Below are 27,100 nucleotides of genomic sequence, written 5' to 3' on the forward strand. Positions count from 1 at the left end.
TTGCATTGCCCCCCCCCCCTCTTTTATACCACTGCTACTCACTGTTGTTATCATCTATGCACAGTCACTTTAATAACTCTACCTACATGTACATATTACCTCAACTAACCGGTGCCCCCACACATTAACTCTGTTCCCGTACCCCCATGTATATAGTCTCGCTATTGTTATTTTACTGCTACTCTTAATTACTTGTTACTTTTATTTCTTAGTCTTGTTTTTTTAAACTGCATTGTTGGTTAGGGGCTCACTGTTGTAGTCGGCGCATGTGACTATTAACATTTGATTTGATATTTTCCCTGTAAAGAAATAAAGTGAAAATGACACCATGTCTGGATTATTATCTGAAAAATAATTTTATTTCCAGAGTAAAATAAATTATATCCTGCCATACAAAAAAGTGTAAGAAAAGGGACAATGCTAAAAGTTTTGCTGTAGAGAAACTGTAAAAGAAGTTAGGTGTGCCATCAGGCCTTGAGGGTCTTCAAAAAATGATGTCAAGGGATAACAAAATAAGAATGCCTATTACCTTGTTGTAGGATTATCAGCCATTGCATATAAATTACTCCCAGTACCTTTTGTGTGAATTCACATGCAGATTCTGCATGCTCTGAAGTAACAAGCAGTTCTGCTCTGCCCTACGCAAAGCACTGGTGTAGTTGGCTTTGCACTTAGTTTCTTATTCCTCTCTTGTTATGACATTGGCTCCCATTTTGTGTGATGCATATCACAACTAAACATTTTTTAAATAATTAAATGTCAAATTCCTATATTATCATCTCAGTTTAGTTAATTCTAATACAACATTCTGAACCTCACATATACAGTACAAATATATAAACTTGAATCTTCATTGTTTAGCTTGAAGAGATGATAACACACACAGAAAGTACTTGTTGATTTTCCATTCTTTGCTTTTCTACTATGGTGCAAAAGCCCCCCTCAAAACATAAATAATACTTCTTATCTGGATAATCCCTCATATTAAGACATATTAGGGTTAAATAAACAAAGCAAATCAAACATGTTAATAGAAAGGCAAAGAAACTTTTACAACATTCAGAAAGGACTGTGCAAAAAGACAGATTTATCTCTTTCACAATGATAGAAATGTATATGAATAATATAACATTTTTGAACCCATAGAAAGACCAACTCATTTCTATGTTTATAGTCAGAAACAGTGTCTGTGTTCCAGTAAGAGTACTGTTTTTGTACAGTGTATGCTGACATTAACACCATTTCAGCTACTACCACTGAACTTCATTCTGACACTGAATGCATACAGTAACGATAGAACATTGTCCTATATAAGCGCTCTACTTTCTCCACTATATAGTACATGAGAAAGCTCTCTTTGTTTGTTTCATCAAAATATAACATATATTATGCAACACATAATGACACAACATCTCTTTATTTATATATTCTTGGCAACGTGGAGAAACGTCCTATCATTTATACTTATGTCTTGGTTCCATGGTGGAAGGGAACGAAATGTGAAACTGACCAAACAGGTCCCGTCATTTTCAGTGACTGGATCCATGTTATACTCGAGCGAGTAGAAGTATATGGCGCCTATAACAGTAGCATAATATTGACCATCTAATCACCTAGGAGCAGGACAGAGCCAGACAATAGTTGTCTTCTACTAACAATCACAACAGAGTTCACTGGTACGGGACTAAACCCTTGCTGATAACACCTCTACAAACAAAATGGCCTCTATCAAAGGTTACCAAGGAGAAGAGAGCAGCAACAGTCTTCCAGGGCCCGTATAGGACTTCAGATAGAAAACATTCTAATGTTGAATTTAAAAAAATACAAAGGAGGATGATCGTCATTTATGAACTTATTTAATAATGAATGTAGCAGATAGTCCTTTGGATGGTTCAGAAACTATAAAACCGACTCCATGTTTTCGCACAACTCATGGTCCTCTAGGTTGTATATAAACGTTGTCTTGTTTGGGTTCTGACTCCCATCCTTCATGTTGTCCATTGTGAGACTGGAGGGGAACAGTTCGGTTGGTGTCGTATAGCCCTCATGATTTTTGATGTATTTCTTATAGTTCTTGCGTAAACAGTACCAGGTGGTGGTGTACAGAATGAAGGCGGTGACCTTAAGACCGATGGCCAGGCTCACGTACAGATGTCTGTAGGCGATATTGTCGTACAGCAGGCAGGCTCCCTTATCCCCACACTCTGTACTCCAGAAAAGGCAAGTTGAGTCAATCCCAGCACCAAAGATCAGAGGAGGGGGGATGAATCCTACAAAACAGGTGAGGAGAGGATTACATCAGCAGCACAAGCTTTTCATCTCTACAAATGAAGAAATCAATACTTTAGCCTTAACATTACACCAGTACTGGTCAACAAACTGTAGCATCTGAAACTCCAGTATGTTTGATTTATAAACAAAGTAATGTAACAGTGCAACCTGACTAGTTCAGACGTAAGTGTAACAGTACTATAACTTACCAAGTAGTCGCAGCAAGAGAAACAAAACTCCAAGAGCATATGATTTCAGCTCAGGGCTCACAGTCCTAGGAAGAGAAGGAGAAACAGTATTTGTTACACACAGGAAAGAGAAAGACGTCTGAGTAAAGTACACCCTCTCTACATTTTGACTGGGTTCTACTGGCCATGTTATGGTATGGTGTTAAGGTGAATTCCAGTGGTGTTACCTGATGAGGATGATGACGGAGGGTGTCTGAGCCATGGAGCCGATCATACAGCAGGCACAGATGACACAGAGGAAGGTGAGGAAGGCCTCCTGGCAGCCTGGACTGGGACACTTCCCTGGGACAGCTGTGGCCATTTCACTGTCACTGGATATACATGTACACCCTGTCAAATTCTGAAGACAAGAGAAGGTATAGGTAGGTATATCTGCATTAGTATTACTTTATGTGACAACAAGCCAGATGAACACAGATGCAACACGGCATTCTCACATCTCTTCCATCTCTCTATATGTAGGTTGTTGGGGAAATGTAAAATGACGAATGGTGGTGACTCTGTTTGTGCAGTGATAATAACAATCCAGAGATTTCATATGTAGAAAGGTCACTGCTCTGACTACACACAGTAACACAGAGAAAATACCTATGATTCATAAAAGTGAGAGGAGTGTGATAAAGAACATTCATCCACAGCCTGCTTCGGTTCACAGCATGGGGCGAAGCATCTAAATACAGAGTAAGTTGTAACGATGAAGACCATCTAGTTGTAGGATCTCTAGACGCAACATTGCCATTGAAAAGCTAAGGATTTATTTGTCACAGTTTGATGTGCATGAAGGCCATGATGGAAGTCACTTTGGTTTAATTAAGGGTAACATAACATCAGGGCATCTGTATGGTACATGGGAGCATTGGAGACAACATACTCTACTGGTCCACAGTTGCTCATAAGACAGAACATTGTGTCCATTCCAGGGATTCTATTTCTAGGATGGCTGCTCTGTTCTAGCATTTGGGCTGTGGTGAATGCCTCTATCTATCACAGGACATAATGGGACGCAGAGAGGTGAGGGTGGAAGGCTTCCAGGGTAATGACCTGAGCCAGAGGGGGGTAGATGCATGTGCTCACTGTTGTAGTGCAGCCTGCAAAGCAGGAGGACAGGTAGGTGACTCCGTTGGAGCCGCACACTGGGCTGACTGAGGAGGTGTAGCAGTTACAGTTACTCATGCAGGGGACCTCTGGTTTCTCGCCCACCCGCAGTGTCCTGGAGAGAGAGGGAGAGAAAGAAAGAGAGAGAGAGGAAGCGAGAGAGATACAAACAGCTGTTCAGACTATACTGTGTACATATAGGAATGCTACTATGTCCCTAAATAAACAAGTTAAACAGTGCAAAGCACATTTCCAGTTGGTGAGTGTAGGGTAAGTTGAGCCAAATGGGAAGTTGAGCCATCCCTGTTTCTAGGAAATCATAGACAAATATTTAGAAAGGGGTCATAATTTCATGGAGTTTGTGAAGGAAGAAACTACAAGGAAAAATTGGTAAGCAAGTTAAGTCCAAAAAACAGATTTTCACAAAGTCAAATTAATTTGTTGTGTTAGATTGTCCTATAAATAAGTTGGGGTCTCTATAAGCTTCAATATGAGGTCCTAAACCTAGCATGAAAGTGCATCCTTGGAGCTGTGTTGTCTAATATAGTCAAAATGTTTGCCTTTGGGTAAATTGAGCCAAAGGCCATGAGCTAAGTTGAGCCAATGGTTGAGCAGATGGCAAGTTGAGCAAATTGAAGCGTTTTCTTCCCAGGCATAGTAATGCAAGGCATTATGAAATTAGTTGCAAAATGAATAGGAAATATAGTCAAGACGTTGACAAGGTTATAAATAATGATTTTTAATTGAAGTAATAATTGTGTCCTTCAAACTTTGCTTTCATCAAAGAATCCTCCATTTGCAGCATTACAGCCTTGCAGACCTTTGGCATTCTAGTTGTCAATTTGTTGAGGTAATCTGAAGAGATTTCACCCATGCTTCCTGAAGCACCTCCCACAAGTTGGATTGGCTTGATGGGCACTTCTTACGTACCATACGGTCTAGCTACTCCCAAAGCATCTCAATAGGGTTGAGATACTGTGACTGTGCTGGCCACTCCATTATAGACAGAATACCAGCTGACTGCTTCATCCCTAAATAGTTCTTGCATAGTTTGGAGCTGTGCTTTGGGTCATTGTCCTGTTGTAAGAGGAAATTGGCTCCAATTAAGCGCCGTCCACAGTGTATGGCATGGCGTTGCAAAATGGAGTGATAGCCTTCCTTCTTCAAGTCCCCTTTTACCCTGTACAAATCTTCCACTTTATCACCACCAAAGCACCCCCAGACCATCACATAGCGCCTAGACTTGGCGCTCCGGACCCGCTTGCCATGCGGTAGCAGAGAGAACAGTCTATGACTGGGGTGGCTGGAGTCTTTGACAATTTTTCAGTCCTCCTTTCCCTGTCGTCAACAATCCTCTCCTTTGTCTTGATTACGTTGAGGGATAGGTTGCTATTCTAGCACCACCAGGCCAGGTTTCTGACTTCCTCTCTATAGGCTGTCTCATCGTTGTCAGTGATCAGGCCTACCACTGTTGTGTCATCTGCAAACTTAATGATGCTGTTGGAGTCGTGTCTGGCCATGCAGATGTGGGTGAATAGGGAGTACAGAAGGGTACAGAAGCATGCACCCCTGAGGGGCTCCAGTGTTGAGGATCAGCGTGGCAGATTGTTGTTTCCTACCCGTACCACCTGGGGGGGCCCTGGTTTAGATACCAGGGTCCTTAGCTTAGTGATGAGCTTTGTGGGCACTATGGTGTTGAACGCTGAGCTCTAGACAATGAACAGCATTCTCACATCGGTGTTCCTTTTGTCCAGGTGGGAAAGGGCAGTGTGGAGTGCAATAGAGATTGCATCATCTGTTGATCGGTTTGAGCGGGAATACAAATTGGAGTGGGTCTAGGGTTTCTGGGATAATGGTGTTAAAGTGAGCCATGACCAGCCTTTCAAAGCACTTTATGGTTACCAATGTGAGTGCTACCGGTCTGTAGTCATTTAGGCAGGTTGCCTTAGTGTTCTTGGACACAGGGACTATGGTGGTCTGCTTGAAACATGTTGGCATTACAGACTCAATCAGGGACATGCTGAAAATGTCAGTGAAAACACATGCCAGTTGGTCAGCACATGCCTGGAGCACACGTCCTGGTAATATGTCTGGCCCTGCAGCCTTGTGAATGTTGGCCTGGTTAAAGGTCTTACTCACATCGGCTGAGGAGAGAGTGATCACACAGTCATCCAGAACAGCTGATGCTCTCATGCATGTTTCAGTGTTGCTTGCCTCGAAGCGAGTATAGACGTAGTTTAGCTCGTCTGGTAGGCTCGTGTCACTGGGCAGCTCTCGGCTGTGCTTCCCTTTGTAGTTAGTAATTGTTTGCCACATCCGACGAGCGTCGGAGCCGGTGTAGTACGATTCAATCTTAGTCCTGTATTGGCACTTTGCCTGTTTGATGGTTCGTCTGAGGTCGTAGCGGGATTTCTTATAAGCGTCTGGGTTAGAGTCCCACTCCTTGAAAATGGCAGCTCTAGCCTTTAGCTCAGTGTGGATGTTGCCTGTAATCCATGGTTTCTGGTTGGGGTATGTACGTACAGTCACTGTGGGGACAACGTCATCGATGCACTTATTGATGAAGCCAATGACTGATGTGGTGTACTCCTCAATGCCATCGGAGGAATCCCGGAACATATTCCAGTCTGTGCAAGCAAAACAGTCCTGTTGTTTAGCATCTGCGTCATCTGACCACTTCTTTATTGACTGAGTCACTGGTGCTTCCTGCTTTAGTTTTTGCCTGTAAGCAGGAATCAGGAGGATGGAATTATGGTCAGATGAGGGGGCGAGGGTTGCTGATAATGGGCCTCTGTACACTCCATACATTCCATTAAAAAAAATCTGTCGTTTCAATAGTCATTTACAACATTAACAATGTCTACACTGTATTTATGATCAATTTGATGTTATTTTAAAATGGACAAAACATTTGCTTATCTTTCAAAAACAAGGACATTTCAAAGTGACCACAAATTTTGAACGGTAGTGTATGTAGATATCTTTGTTAGAAAGAATACTATATTTTCCTTGACAGAATGATGCTGAATAGTTCAACTTACCCCACATTCCCCTACAAGCTATTATCCTATATTTGTTATTTAAAAAATACAAATTTTAAAATAAAAAATGGGTGGAAACAAATTTAGTAAAACGTATATTCTGACAAATGTTTCCGTAGTCAGAGTGTGGCTTTGTTCCCACTTTCATCAACCACCCTGCCCCCAAAAGGAGCACTGCTATTACATATGCTAAACCAGTATATGTACAGGCTGTTCTTACTCGTTGCCATAGGGGACGGTCACCCCAGCGACAGGTCCTGTGTCACAGCCAAGGAAGAGGAAGGAGACGTAGCAGGCGGTGGAGATCAGGTTGACCAGCATGGCCATGCGAATGGCCCCTAGGGCTGAGAGGTTCAGCTTCTTGACCAGAAGCCCCCCCAGGAATATCCCCAGACAAGCACAGGGGATGGCCGTCATACCTGGAAAGTTAATACCACCAGGTTAAGCTAATCTCCTTCTCATATACTGCACTGATTCTTCTCATTGTACTGCTCTCTGTCTACTGTGTGGCTCCAGGGGGTGTGGGACTGTATGTATGTGTGTGTATGTGAGAGAGAATGTGTGTGTGTCGTGCATGTGCATGCCACTCACCTAGTAGTTGATTGGCTGAAGAGGTTGTGAGGTTAAACTGCTGCTCCAGGTACTTCCCCAGGAAGGCAGCGAAGCCAGCCACTACACCAATCTCCATACAGGCAGCCAGCGTGATGCAGGTATACACTGGGTTGGACAGGAGGTGCTTGGTCACTTTAGGGATCACTGAAAAGAGAAGATCCTTAATATCAAAGCGTCACATGGACACAGACATCTCTCTCTCACTATAAATAAAAAATCTGCCAGTTACACTAAACTGGTGAAAGGTTCATATAAAAATCTGAAAACATTGTGTAATTTGTATGTGGAATTTATTTTATTCTTTCCTCATAACTAGTAAAAAGCTATATCATTTCAATAGAAGCAGAGGATTTAAGTCCCTTGCTTTCTTTTCTCATAACAGACAACATATATAGTACACTACCCCAGATGACTTATCAGACTCAACAGTCCAGACTTTACAAAACAGAATCTGGAACTGTGTTTTTCAAATCGCAGTTTTGAGAAAGAACATTTTCATGAAATAAAATAATCCTACAGCAATGGGAAATGTGAATTATTATGTGGATAATAATGTATTTAAAAAAGTTGTGAGGGTAGATTCATTTTTCTTAGGGAAAATCAAGTCTGACATTTTTAAGTGGAAATTACTAACCTTAGAAGCCTTTAAAAATCTTGAATATACTACAAGATTGCATTTCCTGCTATGCAGGAAAATTCGCAGCAAAAAAAGTGATCAAATTAAGATTCTACATTTGCACCTACAGTTGAAGTCGGAAGTTTACATACACCTTAGACAAATACGGCACAATCTCCGTGGCCTCGGACTCGGCCTCGTCTCAGGATGGTAAATTGGTGGTTGAAGATATCCCTCTAGTGGTGTGGGGGCTGTGCTTTGGCAAAGTGGGTGGGGTTATGTCCTGCCTGTTTGGCCCTGTCCGGAGGTATCGTCGGACGGGGCCACAGTGTCTCCCGACCCCTCCTGTCTCAGCCTCCAGTATTTATGCTGCAATAGTTTGTGTCGGGGGATAGGGTCAGTCTGTTATATCTGGAGTATTTATCCTGTCTTATCTGGTGTCCTGTGCAAATTTAAGTATGCTCTCTCTAATTCTCTCTCTCTCTTTCGGAGGACCTGAACCCTAGGACCATGCCTCAGGACTACCTGATGACTTCTTGCTGTCCCCAGTCCACCTGGCTGTGCTGCTGCTCCAGTTTCAACTGTTCTGCCTGCGGCTTTGGAACCCTGACCTGTTCACCGGACGTGCTAGCTTGTCCCAGACCTGCTGTTTTCAACTCTCTAGAGACAGCAGGAGTGGTAGAGATATTCTGAATGATCGGCTATGAAAAGCCAACTGACATTTACTCCTGAGGTGAAATGAAATACATTTCAACGCAGTTTTTCAACTTAGTGTATGTAAACTTCTGACCCACTGGAATTGTGATACGGTGAATTATAAGTGAAATAATCTGTCTGTAAACAATTGTTGGAAAAATTACTTGTGTCATGCACAAAGTAGATGTCCTAACCGACTTGCCAAAACTATAGTTTGTTAACAAGAAATTTGTGGAGTGGTTGAATAATTAGCTTTAATGACTCCAACCAAAGTGTATGTAAACTTCTGACTTCAACTGTACCTACCTCAATTACCTCATAGCCCTACAAATCAACTCGGTACTGGTAACCAGTGTATATGGACAAGTTGTCCTTACTTATTGTGTATTTTTTCCAAATTTTTCTCTCTGCATTGTTGGGAAGGGTCCGTAAGTAAGCATGTCATTGTTAGAATGGAATTAACAAATATATATATATATTAGGATGAGCAATGTCGGAATGGCATTGACTAAAATACAGCATATACATATGAAATTAGTAAAGCAGTATGTAAACATTATTAAAGTGACCAGTGATTCCATTTCTATGTACATAGGGCAGCAACCTCTAAGGTGCAGTGTTGAGTAACCGGGTGGTAGCTGGCTAGTGATGGCTATTTAACAGTCTGACAGCCTTGAGATAGAAGCTGTTTTTCAGTCTCTCAGTCCCAGCTTTGGTGCACCTGCACTGACCTCACCTTCTGGATGATAGCGGGGTGAACAGGCCGTGGCTCGGGTGGTTGATGTCCTTGATGATCTTTTTGGCCTTCTGTGACATTGGGTGCTGTAAGTGTCCTGGAACGCAGGCAGAATGCTCCCGGTGATGCGTTGGGCATACCGCACCACCCTCTGGAGAGCCCTGCAGTTGCGGGCAGTGCAGTTGCCATACCAGGTGGTGATACAGCCCGACAGGATGCTTTCAATTGTGCATCTGTAAAAGTTTGTGAGGATCTTAGGGGCCAAGCCAAATTTCTTCAGCCTCCTGAGGTTGAAGAGGCGCTGTTGTGCCTTCTTCACCACACTGTCTGTGTGGGTGGACCATTTCAAATTGTCAGTGATGTGTACTCCAAGGAACTTGAAGCTTTTCACCTTCTCCACTGCGGTCCCATCGATGTGGATAGAGGCGTGCTCCCTCAGCTGTCTCCTGAAGTCCACGATCAGCTCCTTCATTTTGCTGACGTTGAGGGAGAGGTTATTTTCCTTGCACCACTCCGCTAGGGCCCTCACCTCCGGGTGGAGGTGATATGATCCTTAACTAGCCTCTTAAAGAATTTCATGATGACAGAAGTTAGTGCTACGGGGCAATAGTCATTTAGTTTAGTCACCTATGCTTTCTTTGGTACAGAAACAATGGTTGACGTCTTGAAGCAAGTGGGGACAGCAGACTGGAATAAGAGAGATTGAGAGATTGAATATGTACGTAAACACTCCAGCCAGCTGGTCTGCGGAAGCTCTGAGGAGGAGTTTAGGGATGATGTCGGGGCCGCAGACTTGCGAGGGTTAACATGCTTAAATGTCTAACTCAAGTCGGCCACAGAGAGCTAGAGCCCACAGTCCTTGAATGCTGCCATCTATCCACTGTTTATGGTTTGGGTAGGTTTTCAATAGTCACAGTGGGAACAACGTCCCCTATACACTTCCTGATGAACTCAGTCACTGTGTCCGTGTATACGTCAGTGTTATTCTCAGAGGATACCCGGAACATATCCCAGTCCGCATGATCAAAACAATCTTGAAGAATGGATTCCGATTGGTCAGACCAATGTTGAATAGACCTTAGCATGGGTACTTCCTGTTAGAGTTTCTGCCTATAGGAAGGGACGAGCAGGATGGAGTCGTGATCTGATTTGCCGAAGGGAGGGTGGGGGCAGGCCTTGTAGCCATCCCGGAAGGGGGAGTCACAATGGTTGAGTTTTTGATGCGTGAGTACTTCAGACAATGTGTTGATAGAACTTCAGTAACATTTTCCTCAAATTTGCTTTGTTAAAATCCTCAGCAACAATAAATGCGGCCTCAGGATATGTTGTTTCCAGTTTGTTCCTTGAGGATCGTCATGGTATCGGCTTGAGGGGGAATATACACTTGGGAGGTAATACGGTCAGCATTTGATTGTGAGGTACTCTACCAAATCATGGTGGGATACAGATGGAGAACAAGTGCTGTGCTACACTATATACAATACATAACAAGTGTTAATTTAACTGAACAAATCCTAAATGCAATATAAATGGACAGAAAAATGGACTGAAAAAATCCCCCCTCACCTCTGAGCTGCTGAAAGCAGGTGGGGCCGTTGACAGGCTCATGGTTATTGTGTACGACCCCGTTGCTTGACTTGGGCATCTCATTATAGTCCAGGGGTAGAGAGGTAGAGGGGAGCATGGCCTGTTCACTCTCCCCTCCACCGTCCCTGTCCTTCTCTCGGTCTGACAGGGTTTGGGGGAAGCCAAACATGAAGAGGGATGAGAAAAAGAGCAAGGCACCACACAGGAGGAAGCCTCCCCACCAGGCTCCGATCCACCGAGGGTCATCAGAAGTGATGTCCAGTTTACCTGTGCAGACAGAACACTTATCAGACTAAATATTGAGAGGAAAACATTTGCCTCTTGACTTATATTCAACTACTGAGGAATTCCAATGTTAGATTCTAGAGGGAGAGTGTTAATTTAACAATTAGATTATAGGTTCATAATTCAATCATAATTATATAATGTTAATAAACCAAATTAACATTATTTTGGCTTACCTTGAATAACAAAGTACTTAGCTCTAATTATGTGTTGCTAGGTTAATGGACTTCTTAATTGCTTTTCCATAGAACAATGTTGGGAGTGATGTGAGGTTGTATTTCCCAGTAACTCACTGGTGTCGATGAAGAGGAAGTCCACATAGAACTTGGTGCAGAGGGACCCCAGGAGGAAACCACAGGCAGGCCCAAACACCAAAGTAGAGAAGACGATCCCTGGAATGACATGGAGACAAATAGAGAGATAAGGCTTTATAGTAGTACAGTAGACAACATGTTATCTATCTCATGGATGAAATGTAACAATTCTAAACTCAACCACAAGGTGGTGAACCATGTTCACTAATCTATGGCTTTTTCCAGAGGGCAGTATGGGGCAAGCTTTATAATGCAGAGGGCCGTAATCAAGGGACTATTTCATTGTAAGGACACGTGTTGTATTTAAGCATGCTATGTAAATAATTATGAAAAAACAAATGAGCCAGAGTCAAGGAAACTGTATTGAACTGCACTTAAACATGTGTATCACCTCTGATCCCAACCAGACAGATTTGGACAATCATCAACCCACTGATGCCATACAATAATGAGAGAAATTATACTTGCTCTACATACTGTGCATTTTGAAAAAGAAAAAAAAAAACTTTATATAAAAGAGACCTACTATAAAACAGCCAAAATCTACAAACTTCCCAGCTCTAATAGTGTGACCAGCTGAAGCAGGACTGTGGGACCACACATCCTCATTAAAGTGTTATCTGTCAGAGGGTGGATGAGAGCCTGGCACACGGAGTCAGGCAGACAGAGGTGGACAAAGAGCCAGCGCTTATGAAGACCTGGGAGGCTTTATTTGGTCACCTAATCTCCTTTTATCTTTCGACACATTGTCTCATTTAATGTAAATTGATTGATTGAAAGTGGAAACAAAACATCACATTTGTTAATGTGTTAGTGAGACAGGCATTGGATATTATGGATAATGTGGGTTAAAGCAGTAACCAGCTCCTGGACCAACTGACACTCCCCAGAGCCTCTAGCTGAAGCTCAGGCCAGTCAGGTCTTGTGCTGTGGAGGCTCAGAGCCCATGGCCATGTTATTACTGAAATAAAATGACACTTAGCGTAACACTGAGCTTTGGCAGGTGCTGTTTGAAACGCCTGATGGGCAGACAGACATTGGGAGGGGGTTCGACAGGCAGCACTTCACCCAACACCCAATGGACTTCACCCAAGTCCATTCACAGCCAAAAAAACACAGATACTGTAAATGTCAGAAGATAGAAGTGTGTCTCTCTTTTTCATCAGGCCTGCACAAGATAAAGTATGTTTGCCGAGTGTTTCCCTTTTCCCACTAGTGCATGGTAGTCCGATTATGCATTATGGGTTTAAACCCTAAAATAGTCATGTTTTAATCCAGCAATGAGTTTACTGGAATTTCACTTGACTTTAAAATGTACGAACAAAGGACAAAGAAAATGATTACGAAACAGTGCTATTTCGGTTGAATCTATTCAGTTGTGCAACTGACTAGGTATCCCACTTCCCTTTCTAGAAAGTGCAGAGAACACTTAAGCAGAGGTGTGATATTACGCCCTAGCTGGTTGACTAATTGTGATGATTTAGAGATACACAAAAGCAGTAGCATTCCTAGCTCCCTTTGCAGTTGTGCTCCATTAAAGCGAGGGGGGCGGAGAGAGGAAGGGAAGGGAGTAGGAGCACGACTGAGTGGAGCCCCCGCCTGACATTTGCCGTGCTGGCTCCGGGTCAGCCCTAGCACCGATGGGAACCCAGCTCCAGTCAGCATGACAGATGTTATGCATACACCTCGAGCAGCCAATTAATGAGCATGTATGGAAAAAATGTGTCAGTTTCACCATTCACTAAATTACACTGGCTTAGATCAAAGCTGTATATACTAGGGATGTGCCGACATGTCATTTTTGGCCGATACTGATATCCGATATTTTCCTTGCCAAAAAGAAAACGCCCCCGAAAACCGATATTTAACATTTTAGCGGCGTTTTAAGCATTCGAGTACAGTTAAATAGTTGAAACACACACACATATTTCTTTCACTTACTTGCCGTGCTGTTTCGTTGTTCATTTATTCAGTCTCACCAGGATTTCATCGTACATGTCAAGCAGTGAAGTTTCAGCTCTGTCTGTCTGTGGCCTCTCTTCCTCAGTGCGCACTGTCACTGTGTCCGTTTCCATCTTGTCCAGCCATGTCTGTAACATTTCACATAAACCCTGTTTCTTGTCTGCATTGAAGTAGCGGTCCTTGTACCTAGCATTGAGCATGGTGTCGACAAAGTAGAGGTTCAGAGAGAACGCCATCGAATCCCTTGTTCACAGCCTCTAGTAGAGTTTTCCACGTTAACCCGATGGTCTGTGTTAGCATTTTTGTTGAGCAGGTGTTTCAATGCCATGACAGGGTATCACGTCTGCTGCAGACACAGTTGAGCTTATTTCTCGAGTCAATTGTTCGAATGGAGCCAGGAGTGTTCATGTTTCCCAAGTTTCAAACATGTTCTCAAATGCCATTGAAATGTCAGCAGCGGCATGAGAACCAGCACATTCTTGAGCATACAATACGGCTTTCCTCAGTAGGACATCCTCGTGGACCCACTGTGCTGTCAGAATCATAATGCTCATGGGGCTGACATCGCTGGTCCAAATATCATTCGTGAAGCTAATAGCAGTGACGCCCATATCAAGTAGTTCATGGATGCTGTGTAACTCCGGTGTAACTACCGGTGCTCGACCAGTCGGCAAAAGCCAACATCATCCACGACAGAGAACGGTTGATTGTCAAGGGCAATGAATCCCATTATCTTGGCATACGTCTTTGAGTTGTCTCGCTGAAATGTTCTTAGTCTTTCAAATGACTGCTCTACTTGTTGACTGCTCAATCCACACAGCAGACATTGTGATCTAGGTTAGGAATGTGTTGCATGTGTAGCTCTATATTTTTCGTCCTTAAGTCATCTATCTACGTTATATAGGTATGCACGTCTGATTTGACATCGGTTTTGCACATCAGCATTAAACTAGACATGGGGCCAATGACGATGTTGACATTTTTAGCTAATATCGGCCGATTCCAATATGCTTACCGATATATCGTGCATCCTTAGTATATACATGTACATCACTGTGAATACTGACAATGAGACCCTGCTTCCTGAACATACCACCATACCACTCAAACCTAAGTAGGAATTAAAATGCACATTCAAACACATCAGTTTTAGTGGTTTTTGTATTCCATAGGCTATATGTTTCACATTACTGGCTTGTAAGGTTTTTCTCTCAGTAAATGACTATGTTTCTCCTAGGCAAGGCACAGCAATAAAGTACTGCACATTGTTCCTGTCATAACACAGGACAAATCAGGTCACTTTGTCTGGATAAAGAGAGGGAAGTCTGGAGTGTTTGCTTTAGGGTTGTCAAGCTGGGAACAAAACATATTGCTTCTTCCTGAGACCTAGGAAAAACCCTGGTTGTCTGGGAGGTTGGCAGTAAGGCCAACATTGCCTGTTGGTTGAAGGCAAATAGAGACACAGCTACAGGGAGCTCCAAAAGTATTGGGACTGACATATTTTTTGTTGTTTTGGCTCTGTACTCCAGCACTTTGAATTAGGAATTATATAATGAATTTGGGGTTAAAGTGCAGACGGTCAGCTTTAATTTGAGGGTATTTATCTTTATCGGGTAAACGGTTTAGAAATTGCAGCACGTATAGATGATTTCAACGTGCCCGAAAAATGATAATATCGGTCCCATGACTTGAATATGATTTGTGCCACAAAACGTTAGCATGTGGAAACAGTGCCAGGGAAACTAAACCAAAGCATGGATTGCCGTCATAGTCCATAGATTGCTTACAGGGTAAGGAAACCAATATGGCATTTTGTAATTTGGGTGAACTATCCCTTTAAATAATAACGAGTTACTTTTGCAATATTATTTCCCTTTTTCTTTGTTGGAACAAATTAAAATCACTCCCCCTATCCTACATTCGCCATGGTTCGCGCTCTTCCTGCATCTGCATGAATGTTGCAGCATGTAGCTGGCAAGGCAGCTGGTGGCTAGATAGCTAGCAAGATAGCAGAGACAATAGCCTTTATCGTGGAAGTATTCACATTATTTTAAATTGGTAGAAGAAAAGGACATGTTACCCCTCAAATCTTGACTGATGCTACTTGCAGGATTCACACGCAAACACAGGATCATCGGGTTCAGGCGATTGACCCATGTATTGTCTGGTAATAAAGCAAACAGCGTAGCTAGGTGATAAAATTAGGCTCAGTTGATAAGAAATTACATTTCTCCAGCTCTGTCTTCACAATAAAAGGAAAGGGCACTACAATTACACAATGTGATCGTATAGTTTTACATAGAATCTCTCTGGCCAGTTCATATGTGTGTAAAACAGTAGCCTCTTGTCCTTGTATTTGAGCTCTCCCTTTACTGCCAAGATGGTTTTATATTATTAATTTTAAGTATTGTAAAGGAGATATGGTATCTGTCTTTATTACTTGAGCTGGTATAGCCCAGTTATAGATTAGGCTGTTGATGGTAGGATATAGTCAATCAAAGATAGTCAATTGGGCCTAAGAATAAATGACCAACACGTGCAAGGCCTCTTCAGAGGGTTTTCTGTTTTTGGTAACGCAAAAGTAATGTAACTAGTTACTTTCCATCGTATTGCAAGTAACATTGTAACGCAACAAGTTACTTTTAAAAGTACCGTTCCCCAACACTGCTCTAGGATCAATCACTTTGTCTGTAGTCTTGAACCAGACTCCAGTAGTCTGTCATCTATTTCTCCAACCAGCTGTACAAACAATTGTTGATCTCTGACTGTGATTGAATAGCCTACAAGTCAATTCCAGTGAAACAATAACTTATGCACCGAATGATCACTCTTAGCTTCACCATGGTGTCCTACAGTAAGTCATTCCTGACAGACAAATAAAATACTACATGGAACAAAACTATTCCCAAAATAGTACATAGAGTTGTAAAAATGTAATAAAAGCAGGAGAGGGAAAGCAAAAGGAGCAGATTATGCCAATAATGTTGTCATGCATGCTGACAGCGTTTTCAGGAGAAACTCCAGCACAGTTTCCATCTTGTGTATACACTAAATGGCCTGTTGTGCATCAAATTAGTGCTGTGCAGTCACTGTTTCAAGCTTTTCCTTAGAAACAGAGTGTTGTTTCCAAATAGCAACAACGCCACCATTGTTCTCACCACAGGAAACATCAAAGAAGAAAAACTCAGTTAGTGATATCACCTTTCAGAGGCTTGCCGTTTAAGGCGTCAGCATGCTTCAGTGCTGGACGAGTGTGCTCGCATACTCCCTTAAAAGCAGCAATAGTACTGTATGTCAATTTTTAGACACCGTAGCCAGTATATGCTTCCTCAAAATAGTCCGAATTAATTTAAGATAACGCCAGAAATCTGTCGTTCATTTTGACGTTTTTGCCGAAGAGATCTTAGTCGCGCAATTTTACATCTAAGATGTGCAGTATTTTTCAATGAAAACGAGTCATCTCTCCTTGAATGACAACAAATAATTTATTGAAGAATCGCTACAGTTGACCAATGACCAACAAGGGGGCATAGACTTCGACTCCGAAACTCGGATTGCCTTCAGAAAAAAAACATCACCGAAGTCCAAAACAAAAAAAAACGTCACAGAATGACATCATAATATATGCACAAACTCTATCAAACTGTTTTGGCTGGGAAGCATGCTGACGCCTTTAAAAGTAAGTCCATAATCACTCACTTACAGGCTCAAAGTTTAAACCAAACTCTCTGTTTTCAGAAACACTATCTCCTTGGTAATCACACTCAACTATCCTACATCTGTTGCACAAGACATGTCATAAACCTAATATATTTCAACATTCAACCTTTTTCAAGGACCATGCCTTCTGTGCATCTGATAGTGAGAAAATGAGAGGCATATGATTTTTAAAAATTCTATTTTATTTTTCACCCCAATTGGTAGTAGTTACAGTCTTGTCTCATTGCTGCAACTCCCGTACTGGCTCGGGAGAGGTGAAGGTCGAGAGCCATGCGTCCTCCGAAACACAACCCAACAAAGCCGCACTGCTTCTTGACACAATGCCCATCCAACCCAGAAGCCATAGCACCAATATGTCAGAGGAAACACCGTACACCTGGCGACTGTGTCAGCATGCACTGTGCCCGGCCTGCCACAGGATTCGCTAGTGAGCGATGAGACAAGGATATCCCTGCTGGCCAAACCCTCCCTAACGCAGATGCCGCTGGGCCAATTGTGCACCGCCCCATGGGCCTCCCGGTCGCAGCCAGCTGCGACAGAGCCGAGACTTGAACCCTGAATCTCTAGTGGCACAACGGTCTAAGAGATGTTTTATTTTTTAGAGCTGTCAAAAGAAAAGCTCACTCTAAGGACAAGCAAGAACACCCAGTGTTTCTCTCTCCAGGCAGGCAGGTGCACCACATGAGCCTACCCCTCCCCTACTGAGGACAAACAGTTCAAATGTTTTCAAACCTCAAACCTCAAGTCTGAGCATTGCTAGATGACAGTGATAGGAAGCATTTTACTCTGCATGGGGAGGTTACAGTACAAGCAAATGAGAATGAAAATAAGACATGCCTTAAACAAAAAATGACTTTCATTCATCTCAAGTTCTATGAAAACAGTTAAGACAAAACTGCTATATTATACTATTCAAGAGAAATAATGGACATTTTCATTTAATTAAATAAATCTTCATCTTAATTAAGGCCATAACCTGAGTCAAATGGTCTTGTTGGTAATCGTCCAAAATATTTCCCTTAATTGCCTCTGAAATCCCATTTTCTTCCAACAGTCCTGTTATAGAACAAGTACAAAACAAACTAATTTGTTCCTGTTGTACTTTGCCCGAGCATTTAAGTATCCCGTGAATTATACTCTCTGTAGAGCATGTCAGATGTAATTCAATAAAACCGCTGGGCTCTAGTCTTTCTGTCTTCCACTAATTTGCTTAGAGAGCAACAGAACCAGGCTGCACTTCCTGCTGTCTATAAATCACATCCTTTAGTGATATTAATTAACCCAGTGGTCCATACCACTGACCGACAGCACAGACTTTTTTGGGAAAATGAAAATGTTAGTCTCTATGCTCTGTTGTAATAAATGCTGCATCTATGAACATAAAACAGGGGAAGGTTTGCATATCATAAGATAATACGTAGTACTGGGTACTTCCAACAAACACAGATTCAGAAGTTCTATATATCTGCAGAGGAGGGCTTTTCTTCCAGAGACGTAGGTTTAATAGAGATGCAATAGAAGTGGCAATGTCATGTCTAACATTGTAACCCTGATCTAAAGGCAGGAGGGGCCTTTTCCTCCACTAATGTGTGTATTGAGTCAAGCAAAGTTGTATTTTACAGGCACCTCCAGTTTATACAGCTCCCTCTAATGGACCTTCCTAACACAATACAGACATTAAACCAGAATGCAGGCCATAAAAGACAGTGACCAGCCTTGCACTGTTCCTGGCACCATCACTCCAGAGCCTAATGAAACCTCTTGAGAAAATGGTTTCAAAGCTATTCAACTCATCAAACACATAAGCCAACATACAAAGCACTTCATATCACAGGTGTAATGCTGCACTGTACATGTATGTACCCAATAGCATGTTCTGTGCACGGGAGAGTATGCACACTATGCTAGTGGCATATGCAATGAAACACAAAGTGACACAGAGTTATGTAACCATCCAAAATATACTAACCATGTACAGTGGGGCAAGTAAAAGTATTTAGTCAGCCACCAATTGTGCAAGTTCTCCCACACACAAATATGTGAGAGGCCTGTAATGTTCATCATATGTACACTTCAACTATGACAGACAAAATGAGAAAACAAAAATCCTGAAAATCACATTGTAGGATTTGTAATGAATTTATTTGCAAATTATGGTGGAAAATAAGTATTTGGTCACCTACAAACAAGCAAGATTTCTGGCTCTCACACATCTGTAACTTCTTCTTTAAGAGGCTCCTCTGTCCTCCACTCATTACCTGTATTAATGGCACTTGTTATCAGTATAAAAGACACCTGTCCACAACCTCAAACAGTCACACTCCAAACTCCACTATGGCCAAGACCAAAGAGCTGTCAAAGAACACCAGAAACAAAATTGTAGACCTGCACCAGGCTGGGAAGACTGAATCTGCAATAGGTAAGCAGCTTGGTTTGAAGAAATCAACTGTGGGAGCAATTATTACTTATTTTGCAACCAACTTTCTACGGCTTGTTTAAAAAATAAAGATATTTTGGAGATTATTTCCTTTTCAAACAATCGAAAGTGGGTCATTTTCAGTTCATTTTCTTGCTTTTCTCTCTGCGCAGAGTGATTCTTTGTTCCCCTCCATTAATCCTGCTCAAGTTTACTAAGCATCTAGGAGAGTAATCCTCCAGAGCCCAGTGAGAGTATAAGGACACAGTGAAACGTGGGAGGCCAAACAACTGCCTGCCCACCCCAGGCCACTTTCATAGAGGGCCAGATTGAGAGGCAGAGACAGAGATCATCCTTAAACTAGTGCCAACTGCCAGGGTTTCAGAGTCTCAGACCTTTTTGGGTTACGCTACACACTGACTGGGTGTCACAAAAAACAACAACACAATGTACAGGACAGGAAGGGTAGGAGGACATTCATACAACTGCAGGTCTGGACACAAAACAAACGTTAGTTTACTGTAACATTGTTTGTGTTAGGTTTTGGCAGTATACAGTATATACCATATACACAGTATATGGAAATAACCACAAGATGTTTTTTCAATACTGTTAAAACCATAAAACATATTTCTTTGAAGTTTTTCAAAACATTTTAATATTTGTAGGTATTTTTTAAGTAAATACCTGCAGTCAATTTGTGCAATACGTTAAGAGATAAAGCAGATCACATTCTTAATTTCACCTGTCAAATTATGTTACACTATGAAGCTTACCATAGTTCCCCAGAACAGTTGAGCCAGTCACATGTTTGTTTGTAAATAGCACAATGAGAGAAAGCAGGAGCAGGTGAGTCCAGCTGTGCAATGCAGGGGTTTTATATTAAAAGTCAACCCTGTTTTCTTCACTCAATAGTGCTCAGGATTTCACAGAATAAACATTAGTGGAACACAATCGGCAGAAAATAGCTTAATTTTCATCAGATGACAACAGAAGTGACGCTATTTGGCTGGCAGCCAAACAAGAAAGAGCTTACAATGAAAAAGCAAGGTATTTTTTGAAAAAAGATGCGTGGCCATCATATTTCTAATGTGTATCATAGAAAGAATGTAGCCAGTTACATTTCCTGATGTTTTGCTTAAAGTTAATCTGGCATTTTACTGGAGAAAAGTAATTTGGCTACAACTAGAAAAGTACCAGAGAAAATTAGCTACACATCAGTCAGAGCGCTGTCTTGTGTTAGAATGCCCGTTTGTGAATTCTCATCTGAGAGGGGAATTGCAACTGAAGCACAAAATGTGTCTGATGCCGAGCAGAAATTACAATAAGAAGCTTTTTTACAAAACGCAGCAAGATATTTCTTATGCATATTATAATTTTGTCCTGTGTAAAAAAAAATGCAGAATTCTGTGTTATCGCGACCCTGAAGTTTAACGTGCTAGTTATATAAGTGGCTGAATTAATAAGATGACGGGGCATCATATTGTGTTAGCTTTCTGACAGCTTTTATTTCTTTCATCACATTCCCAGTGGGTCAGAAGTTTACATACACTCAATTTGTATTTGGTAGCATTGCCTTTAAATTTAATTTGGAGCAAACATTTCGGGTAGCCTTCCACAAGCTTCCCACAATAAGTTGGGTGATCTTTGGCCCATTCCTCCTGACAGAGCAGGTGTAACTGAGTCAGGTTTGTAGGCCTCCTTGCTTGCAAACGCTTTTTCAGTTCTACCCACAAATTCTCTATAGGATTGAGGTCAGGGCTTTGTGATGGCTACTCCAATTCCTTGACTTTGTTGTCCTTAAGCCATTTTGCCACAACTTTGGAAGTATGCTTGCGGTCATTGTCCATTTGGAAGACCCATTTGATACCAAGCTTTAACTTCCTGACTGATGTCTTGAGATGTTCCTTCAATATATCCACATAATTTTCCTACCTCATGATGCCATCTATTTTGTGAAGTGCACTAGTCCCTCCTGCATCAAAGCACCCCCTCAACATGATGCTGCCACACCCGTGCTTCATGGTTTGGATGGTGTTCTTCGGCTTACAAGAGTCCCCCTTTTTCCTCCAAACATAACGATGGTCATTATGGCCAAACAGTTCTATTTTTGTTTTATCAGACCAGAGGACGTTTCTCCAAAAAGTACGATCTTTGTCCCCATGTGCAGTTGCAAACCGTAGTCTGGCTTTTTTTATGGCAGTTTTGGAGCAGTGGCTTCTTCCTTGCTGAGCGGCCTTTCAGGTTATGTCGATATAGGACTCGTTTTACTGTGGATATAGATACTTTTGTACCTGTTTCCTTCAGCATCTTCACAAGGTCATTTGCTGTTGTACATTCAAAGTACATTCATCTCTAGCAGACAGAACGCGTCTCCTTCCTGAGCGGTATGACGGTTGCGTAGTCCCATGGTGTTTATACTTGCGTAGTATTGTTTGTACAGATGAACATGGTAACTTCAGGCATTTGCAAATTGCTCCCAAGGATGAACCAGACTTGTGGAGGTCTACAAATATTTTTCTGAGGTCTTGGCTGATTTCTTTTGATTTACCAATGATGTCAAGCAATGAGGCACTGAGTTTGAAGGCAGGCCTTCAAACTACCTTCAAACTCAGTGGGGGAAAGGGGAAATACATCCACAGGTACATGTCCAATTGGCTCAAATGATGTCAATTAGCCTATCAGAAGCTTCTAAAGCCATGACATAATTTTCTGGAATTTTCCAAGCTGTTTAAGGCACAGTCAACTTAGTGTATGTAAACTTCTGACCCAATGGAATTGTGATACAGTGAATTATAAGTGAAATAATCTGTCTGTAAACAATTGTTGGAAAAATTACTTGTGTCATGCACAAAATAGATGTCCTAACCGACTTGCCAAAACTATAGTTTGTTAACAAGAAATTTGTGGAGTGGTTTAAAAACTAGTTTTAATGACTCCAACCTAAGTGTATGTAAACTTCCGACTTCAACTGTATATACAGAACAGTGAAATAAACGAGACGACGTGGAGGAGTTGGACTATAAATCTAGAAAATGTTCAAACAATATCCTGTCTTTACACTATATCAACCCTGGCCAAAATACCCTCCCTCCTTCCCTTCCTCCTTCCTTCCAGTAAACTACACAGACGATAGGGTCTGCCCGTAAAAAGGCTTTGATGAGTCTTTCTTCTAGGGAGAAGCCCTACATGGAAAGAAGGCGTTGGATCGTCAGACTCAGCACGGGCCGTTCTCTGTGTGCCCAGCAGAACAAACTGACAGGGAATAACATTCACACTGAAAGTCTATGAAATGAATTGGACAGTTCTGTGATGCCCCTACGGAAGGGTCAGCAACTTATTAACGCTGAGCAACGTGAGGCGACAAAGCGCAATATCTTCGAGACATGTCACATATAGTCTACACAATGTGCTCCCTGGTCTCGCCCAACAAGTTTCCTCTTCCCTCTCTCTCCACTGAGCTCAATGTGCTCTGAAATAGCACCTTATTGTTCTGTCAAGGCAACTTTTGAAGGGTAGTTTAGGATGGGGGGAAATGTAACTGAATACATTACGAGTGTTAACTTTTCTGACCTGGAAGGTGAAGCAATGGGGAAATGGGCGGTCGGCCAAACTGCTCTATTCAACTACTGCTAAAGTTACAGTATCTCTCCAACAATGCCTTACCTATGAAGTCATCTGTTGTCAAGTAAAACATCTCCACCAAGGTTATTCACATTCTAACAAGGGGAAAGAGATATTGAATTATAGTACCTAAAAAGCAAACTATGACTCCTACATTGAGTCAGAACGCTGTCTAGTGATAGAATGCCCTTCCGTGAATTCTCATCTGAGTGAAGTGAACTGAAGCACAAAATTAGCCTGATGCTGAGCAGAAATTACAATAAGAAGCATTTGACATTTGTGTTTACAAAATTCTGCAAGATATTTTTTATGCGTTTTATATATTTTTTCCTGTGTGAAATAACACTGAATAACTTTAACTAGCAAGTTAAAATTATGGGTTGCGTTATTCCCCCCTTATCTCCGAGCAGGCAGGCCGTTGCCCTAGCAACTTCAGACTCCACACAGACACAGCGTGTCTACACATCCTGCTCCAGAGTGAGTGCTGTTTTTCCTTTAGACAAGCATGGGTCAAAACTTTGTTCATTTGCACAATGTCTCTCATTCACATTGTAAATGTCCAAACTCACCAAAAATGACATTCGGTAGCTCCTACCTCTATATGAAATTCTTTACGAGCTGGATTGCCTGTGTTTGCATTAAGTTTATTTTTGTTTGAGCTTGTTAGCATTTAGAAAACAGCCCCCATGAAAATTCACTATTAATTGTGCTAATTCTGTTAGCATTCCGGGATGATAGAAGGAAGGTATGATGACATAAAATCTGGATCCCGCCCAACCATAGTTTGCATCAGTAAAATCCCTTTCTATTGACCTTCAAATAAAGCCATGTGTGTTAAGTAAAGTTAGACCAAAATACCCTTCCTGCCTCCAGTAAACTGCACAGCCTGTCCCTTTCCCCATTGTTATTGGATAATTGTCCTCAAAACTCTCCATTTCTACCTGGCATTTGCTATTTCCTGCTGCAAAAATACAGAGCAACACTGCAGTGCAATAACTTTGCAACATCTTAGGTATAGGTATATTGCCAAGAACGATAATAATCAAGAATGCTAGTAACCTAAATGTTTTGGTAAACTTTACTTCCTTCGAACTTGGACCATTAAAGAGATGGGGTGTTTCTACAGTTGCTTGAGTCTGTTCCATTCACTGGGGATTAGGTAAGCATCAGGCCAACTGAAACATGGGTCTGTTTTCAGAGCACACCACTATACTAGGAGATGCAAATCACACTGACTTTGATTTATTGTCAGAAGGAGTGCATATAACAGTGGTCACCAACTCCCGATCGACTGGTCGATCTTCAAGGCATTCCTAGTCGATCACCAAACATTTCTGTAAAAAACCCAATGAAACAGCCTTGTGTCCTTATTTTTAAAATTTGTTTTGTGCTGTTGGCAGTAGGTGCATTTGATTCAGCAGCCCTAGCGCCGGGAATGCAGTGTTCCTATTTTGAACCTTTTCATGTGTCTGAGGATAGACCTCCGACCTACCCGGCAGGCCCAGAGAGCAAATCAAGTGCACCTCCAGGCCTACCCTTGGCCAATCAGACAGCTCAGAAACTGAGTCTGCACAGTTTCCTCGAGCCATAGACCGTAACAAGAAGCCTTGAGCGCACAACAAAGTTGATACTGTGAGATTTAAAAACATTTAAAATCATGACTAGAGAGAGACTTAACAAATACAGCAAAGCTCTGCTGTTTTTACGAGTAAGTTCGTGTTTAAGTTGCTATTCAGCACTATTAACACATTGTTCAACACTTTTATAAGCCATAAAATGCACTACAACCAGCACTGCTGCTGCAATGAATGAGTATAGCAAAGTGTTTCAATAAGCTTGCGTTGTTATTATTACCGGCTTGTCTATTTTTTATATCAAGTTTAGAAAATGATTATGATAAACACTCAGTAATTACAGTATCAGGCTGTATCAAAGCAAACGTTGAGTCAAATTTTCTATGTAAGATTCCCATATATTTCAATATTAGAAATAGGTTAAAAGGGAATAGTAGAAATATGTTAAAAATATCAGAGGAAAATAAATCTCAAGAGTTTATAACAATTCACCCAGAAACCCTTTAACCCTAATCCAGAATTCCTTAGAGAGCAACTTTCACTTCTGACCCTGCATTAATACCGTTTGGGCATTTCCTCCACACTTCCTCTCTGAGTTGACTTCCTTGACCTTGAACACATAAGGCATCAAAAAGTCCAAACATCTCTGCATCAGCTTCACATCTCATAATTTACAAGCTGTTGCTCACACCCTGGTTTTATTAGAAGAAGGATTTATATCTTAAATGGTCTTAGCAGCTCCACATTCAATCCTTTCTGAGGTAGTTATTCATTAATAAGGAGGAAGGCGGCGTGATGCCTTAACCTCTGGTGTTAAATGGTAACCCCTAGAATAGTGTGATAATATCCATATTGGTTAAGACTTCAAAAAGTAAAAAAGATGACTACATTTGTGCACTTAAGTCAAGCTCTAATGTAACATTTTGAAAGGAAACATAATGTATGTTAACCTGAACTACACTAGTCTACACACTGAGGGAGCAGGCTCACATGGGGAAAAATCGGATCCTATTTGAACCTTTTACTGAGTCTGATTTAAACCTTTTACTGAGTCTGATAGTTCAAGCTCAATCAACTCCATTTGCGCGTGCAGTGGAAAAATAAGAATGTGAACTATGATGAAGGCCATTGACGAAAATGTGTCTGAGACTTGCCGGCGCCAGGGCCTATTGTGATGATTCAATCCCAATTTATGACATTGTCCGGATGGCTGGCCATATGTTTGCTATCACAGTCAAACACACCTTATCCGTGGCTTTCTCCGTGGCGGGACGCTCCCATGGAACATTGGGAGCACGGACACCGTCAGAGGTGTGAAGACAGATGAAAACTTGAATCAACGTAAATAATGTTACTGTGTGAATAAAACTGACATGTTTGGATTGTTTCAAGAGTTCATACAGAGCTTAACATTTTATATGTTGTATTGTACTGTATGTGTTATGGATTTCTGACACAGAGGTGCGCTCCTATCATTTAGATTGAGTTGTGATGATTCAATTCGAAAATGCGTGTGATGTTTGTTTTATTGTTTTGGGCCAAGCAAAGTGATGGTAATTAAAAGATGGGAGTTATTGAGATCGAGTTCCGCCGTAGTTAGCATAAAAAGTGTTTAGTTGTTTCATTCAGGCAGTCATTGTAAAACAATCTAGTGTGTTTTTATACTTTAGACCTAGATATTTTGTACATTTTGACATTGAAGAGTTCTGGCATGTACTATTTGATAACTGTATTCTTATTGTATAACTGTAATAAATCTGATTACTTTTAAATTGATAAGTACGGTAGTCCTCATATTTCTTTGAATTAGTCTTTGATCTAATGGTCTATGAGTAAATGTTATTACACTTCACATAGTGCATCTCTGGGCTAAGGTTAACTCAATCAATTAATGATTGGACATGATTGCAAGGTATTAGCTCTTTGTCTCTTAGACACTTAATAATTGCATAACGGAGAACCTAGACAAGTGTAACTTATTGTACTCCGAGTGGGGACGATAAGACTTGCTATCTTACTATCCATCGGATATCTTTAAAGGCCTATAGCAAGATTTACATGATAATGGAGTCAGATTGAAAATTATGGTCATATTCCTCCTGCACTCATTTATTTATTTTATAAATACATTTTTGTTTAGTAATTCCCCCCCCCCCTTTTTTCTCCCCAATTTCGGGATTACGATCTTGTCTCATCGCTGCAACTCCCCAACGGGCTCGGGAGAGGCGAAGGTTGAGTCATGCATCCTCCGAAACCATGACCAGCAAAGCCGCGCTTCTTAACACCCGCTCGCTTAACCCGGA

General features: G+C 41.6%; 1 protein-coding gene across 2 annotated transcripts in view; it reads right to left on the minus strand.

Moving 5' to 3' along the window:
* Positions 1–331: 331 nt before the first annotated feature.
* Positions 332–27,100, minus strand: part of LOC109867364 (solute carrier organic anion transporter family member 3A1-like) — a 66,898-nt gene continuing 40,129 nt past the window's right edge. Inside the window, exons 3-10 of one of the 2 annotated variants that reach the window (XM_020456490.2) lie at positions 11,481–11,579; positions 10,882–11,169; positions 7,247–7,411; positions 6,876–7,074; positions 3,594–3,729; positions 2,687–2,859; positions 2,481–2,545; positions 332–2,270 (exon numbers count right to left, since the gene is read on the minus strand). In XM_020456490.2, coding sequence (XP_020312079.1) covers positions 1,900–2,270; positions 2,481–2,545; positions 2,687–2,859; positions 3,594–3,729; positions 6,876–7,074; positions 7,247–7,411; positions 10,882–11,169; positions 11,481–11,579 — 1,496 coding nt within the window. In that variant the 3' untranslated portion in view covers positions 332–1,899. Of the gene's footprint in view, positions 2,271–2,480; positions 2,546–2,686; positions 2,860–3,560; positions 3,730–6,875; positions 7,075–7,246; positions 7,412–10,881; positions 11,170–11,480; positions 11,580–27,100 lie in introns of both variants that reach the window. The other variant, XM_031801872.1, reaches the window with a different exon arrangement.

The sequence above is a fragment of the Oncorhynchus kisutch genome, linkage group LG22 (genome assembly GCF_002021735.2).
Source record: "Oncorhynchus kisutch isolate 150728-3 linkage group LG22, Okis_V2, whole genome shotgun sequence".
NCBI classification, from domain to species: Eukaryota; Metazoa; Chordata; class Actinopteri; order Salmoniformes; family Salmonidae; genus Oncorhynchus; species Oncorhynchus kisutch.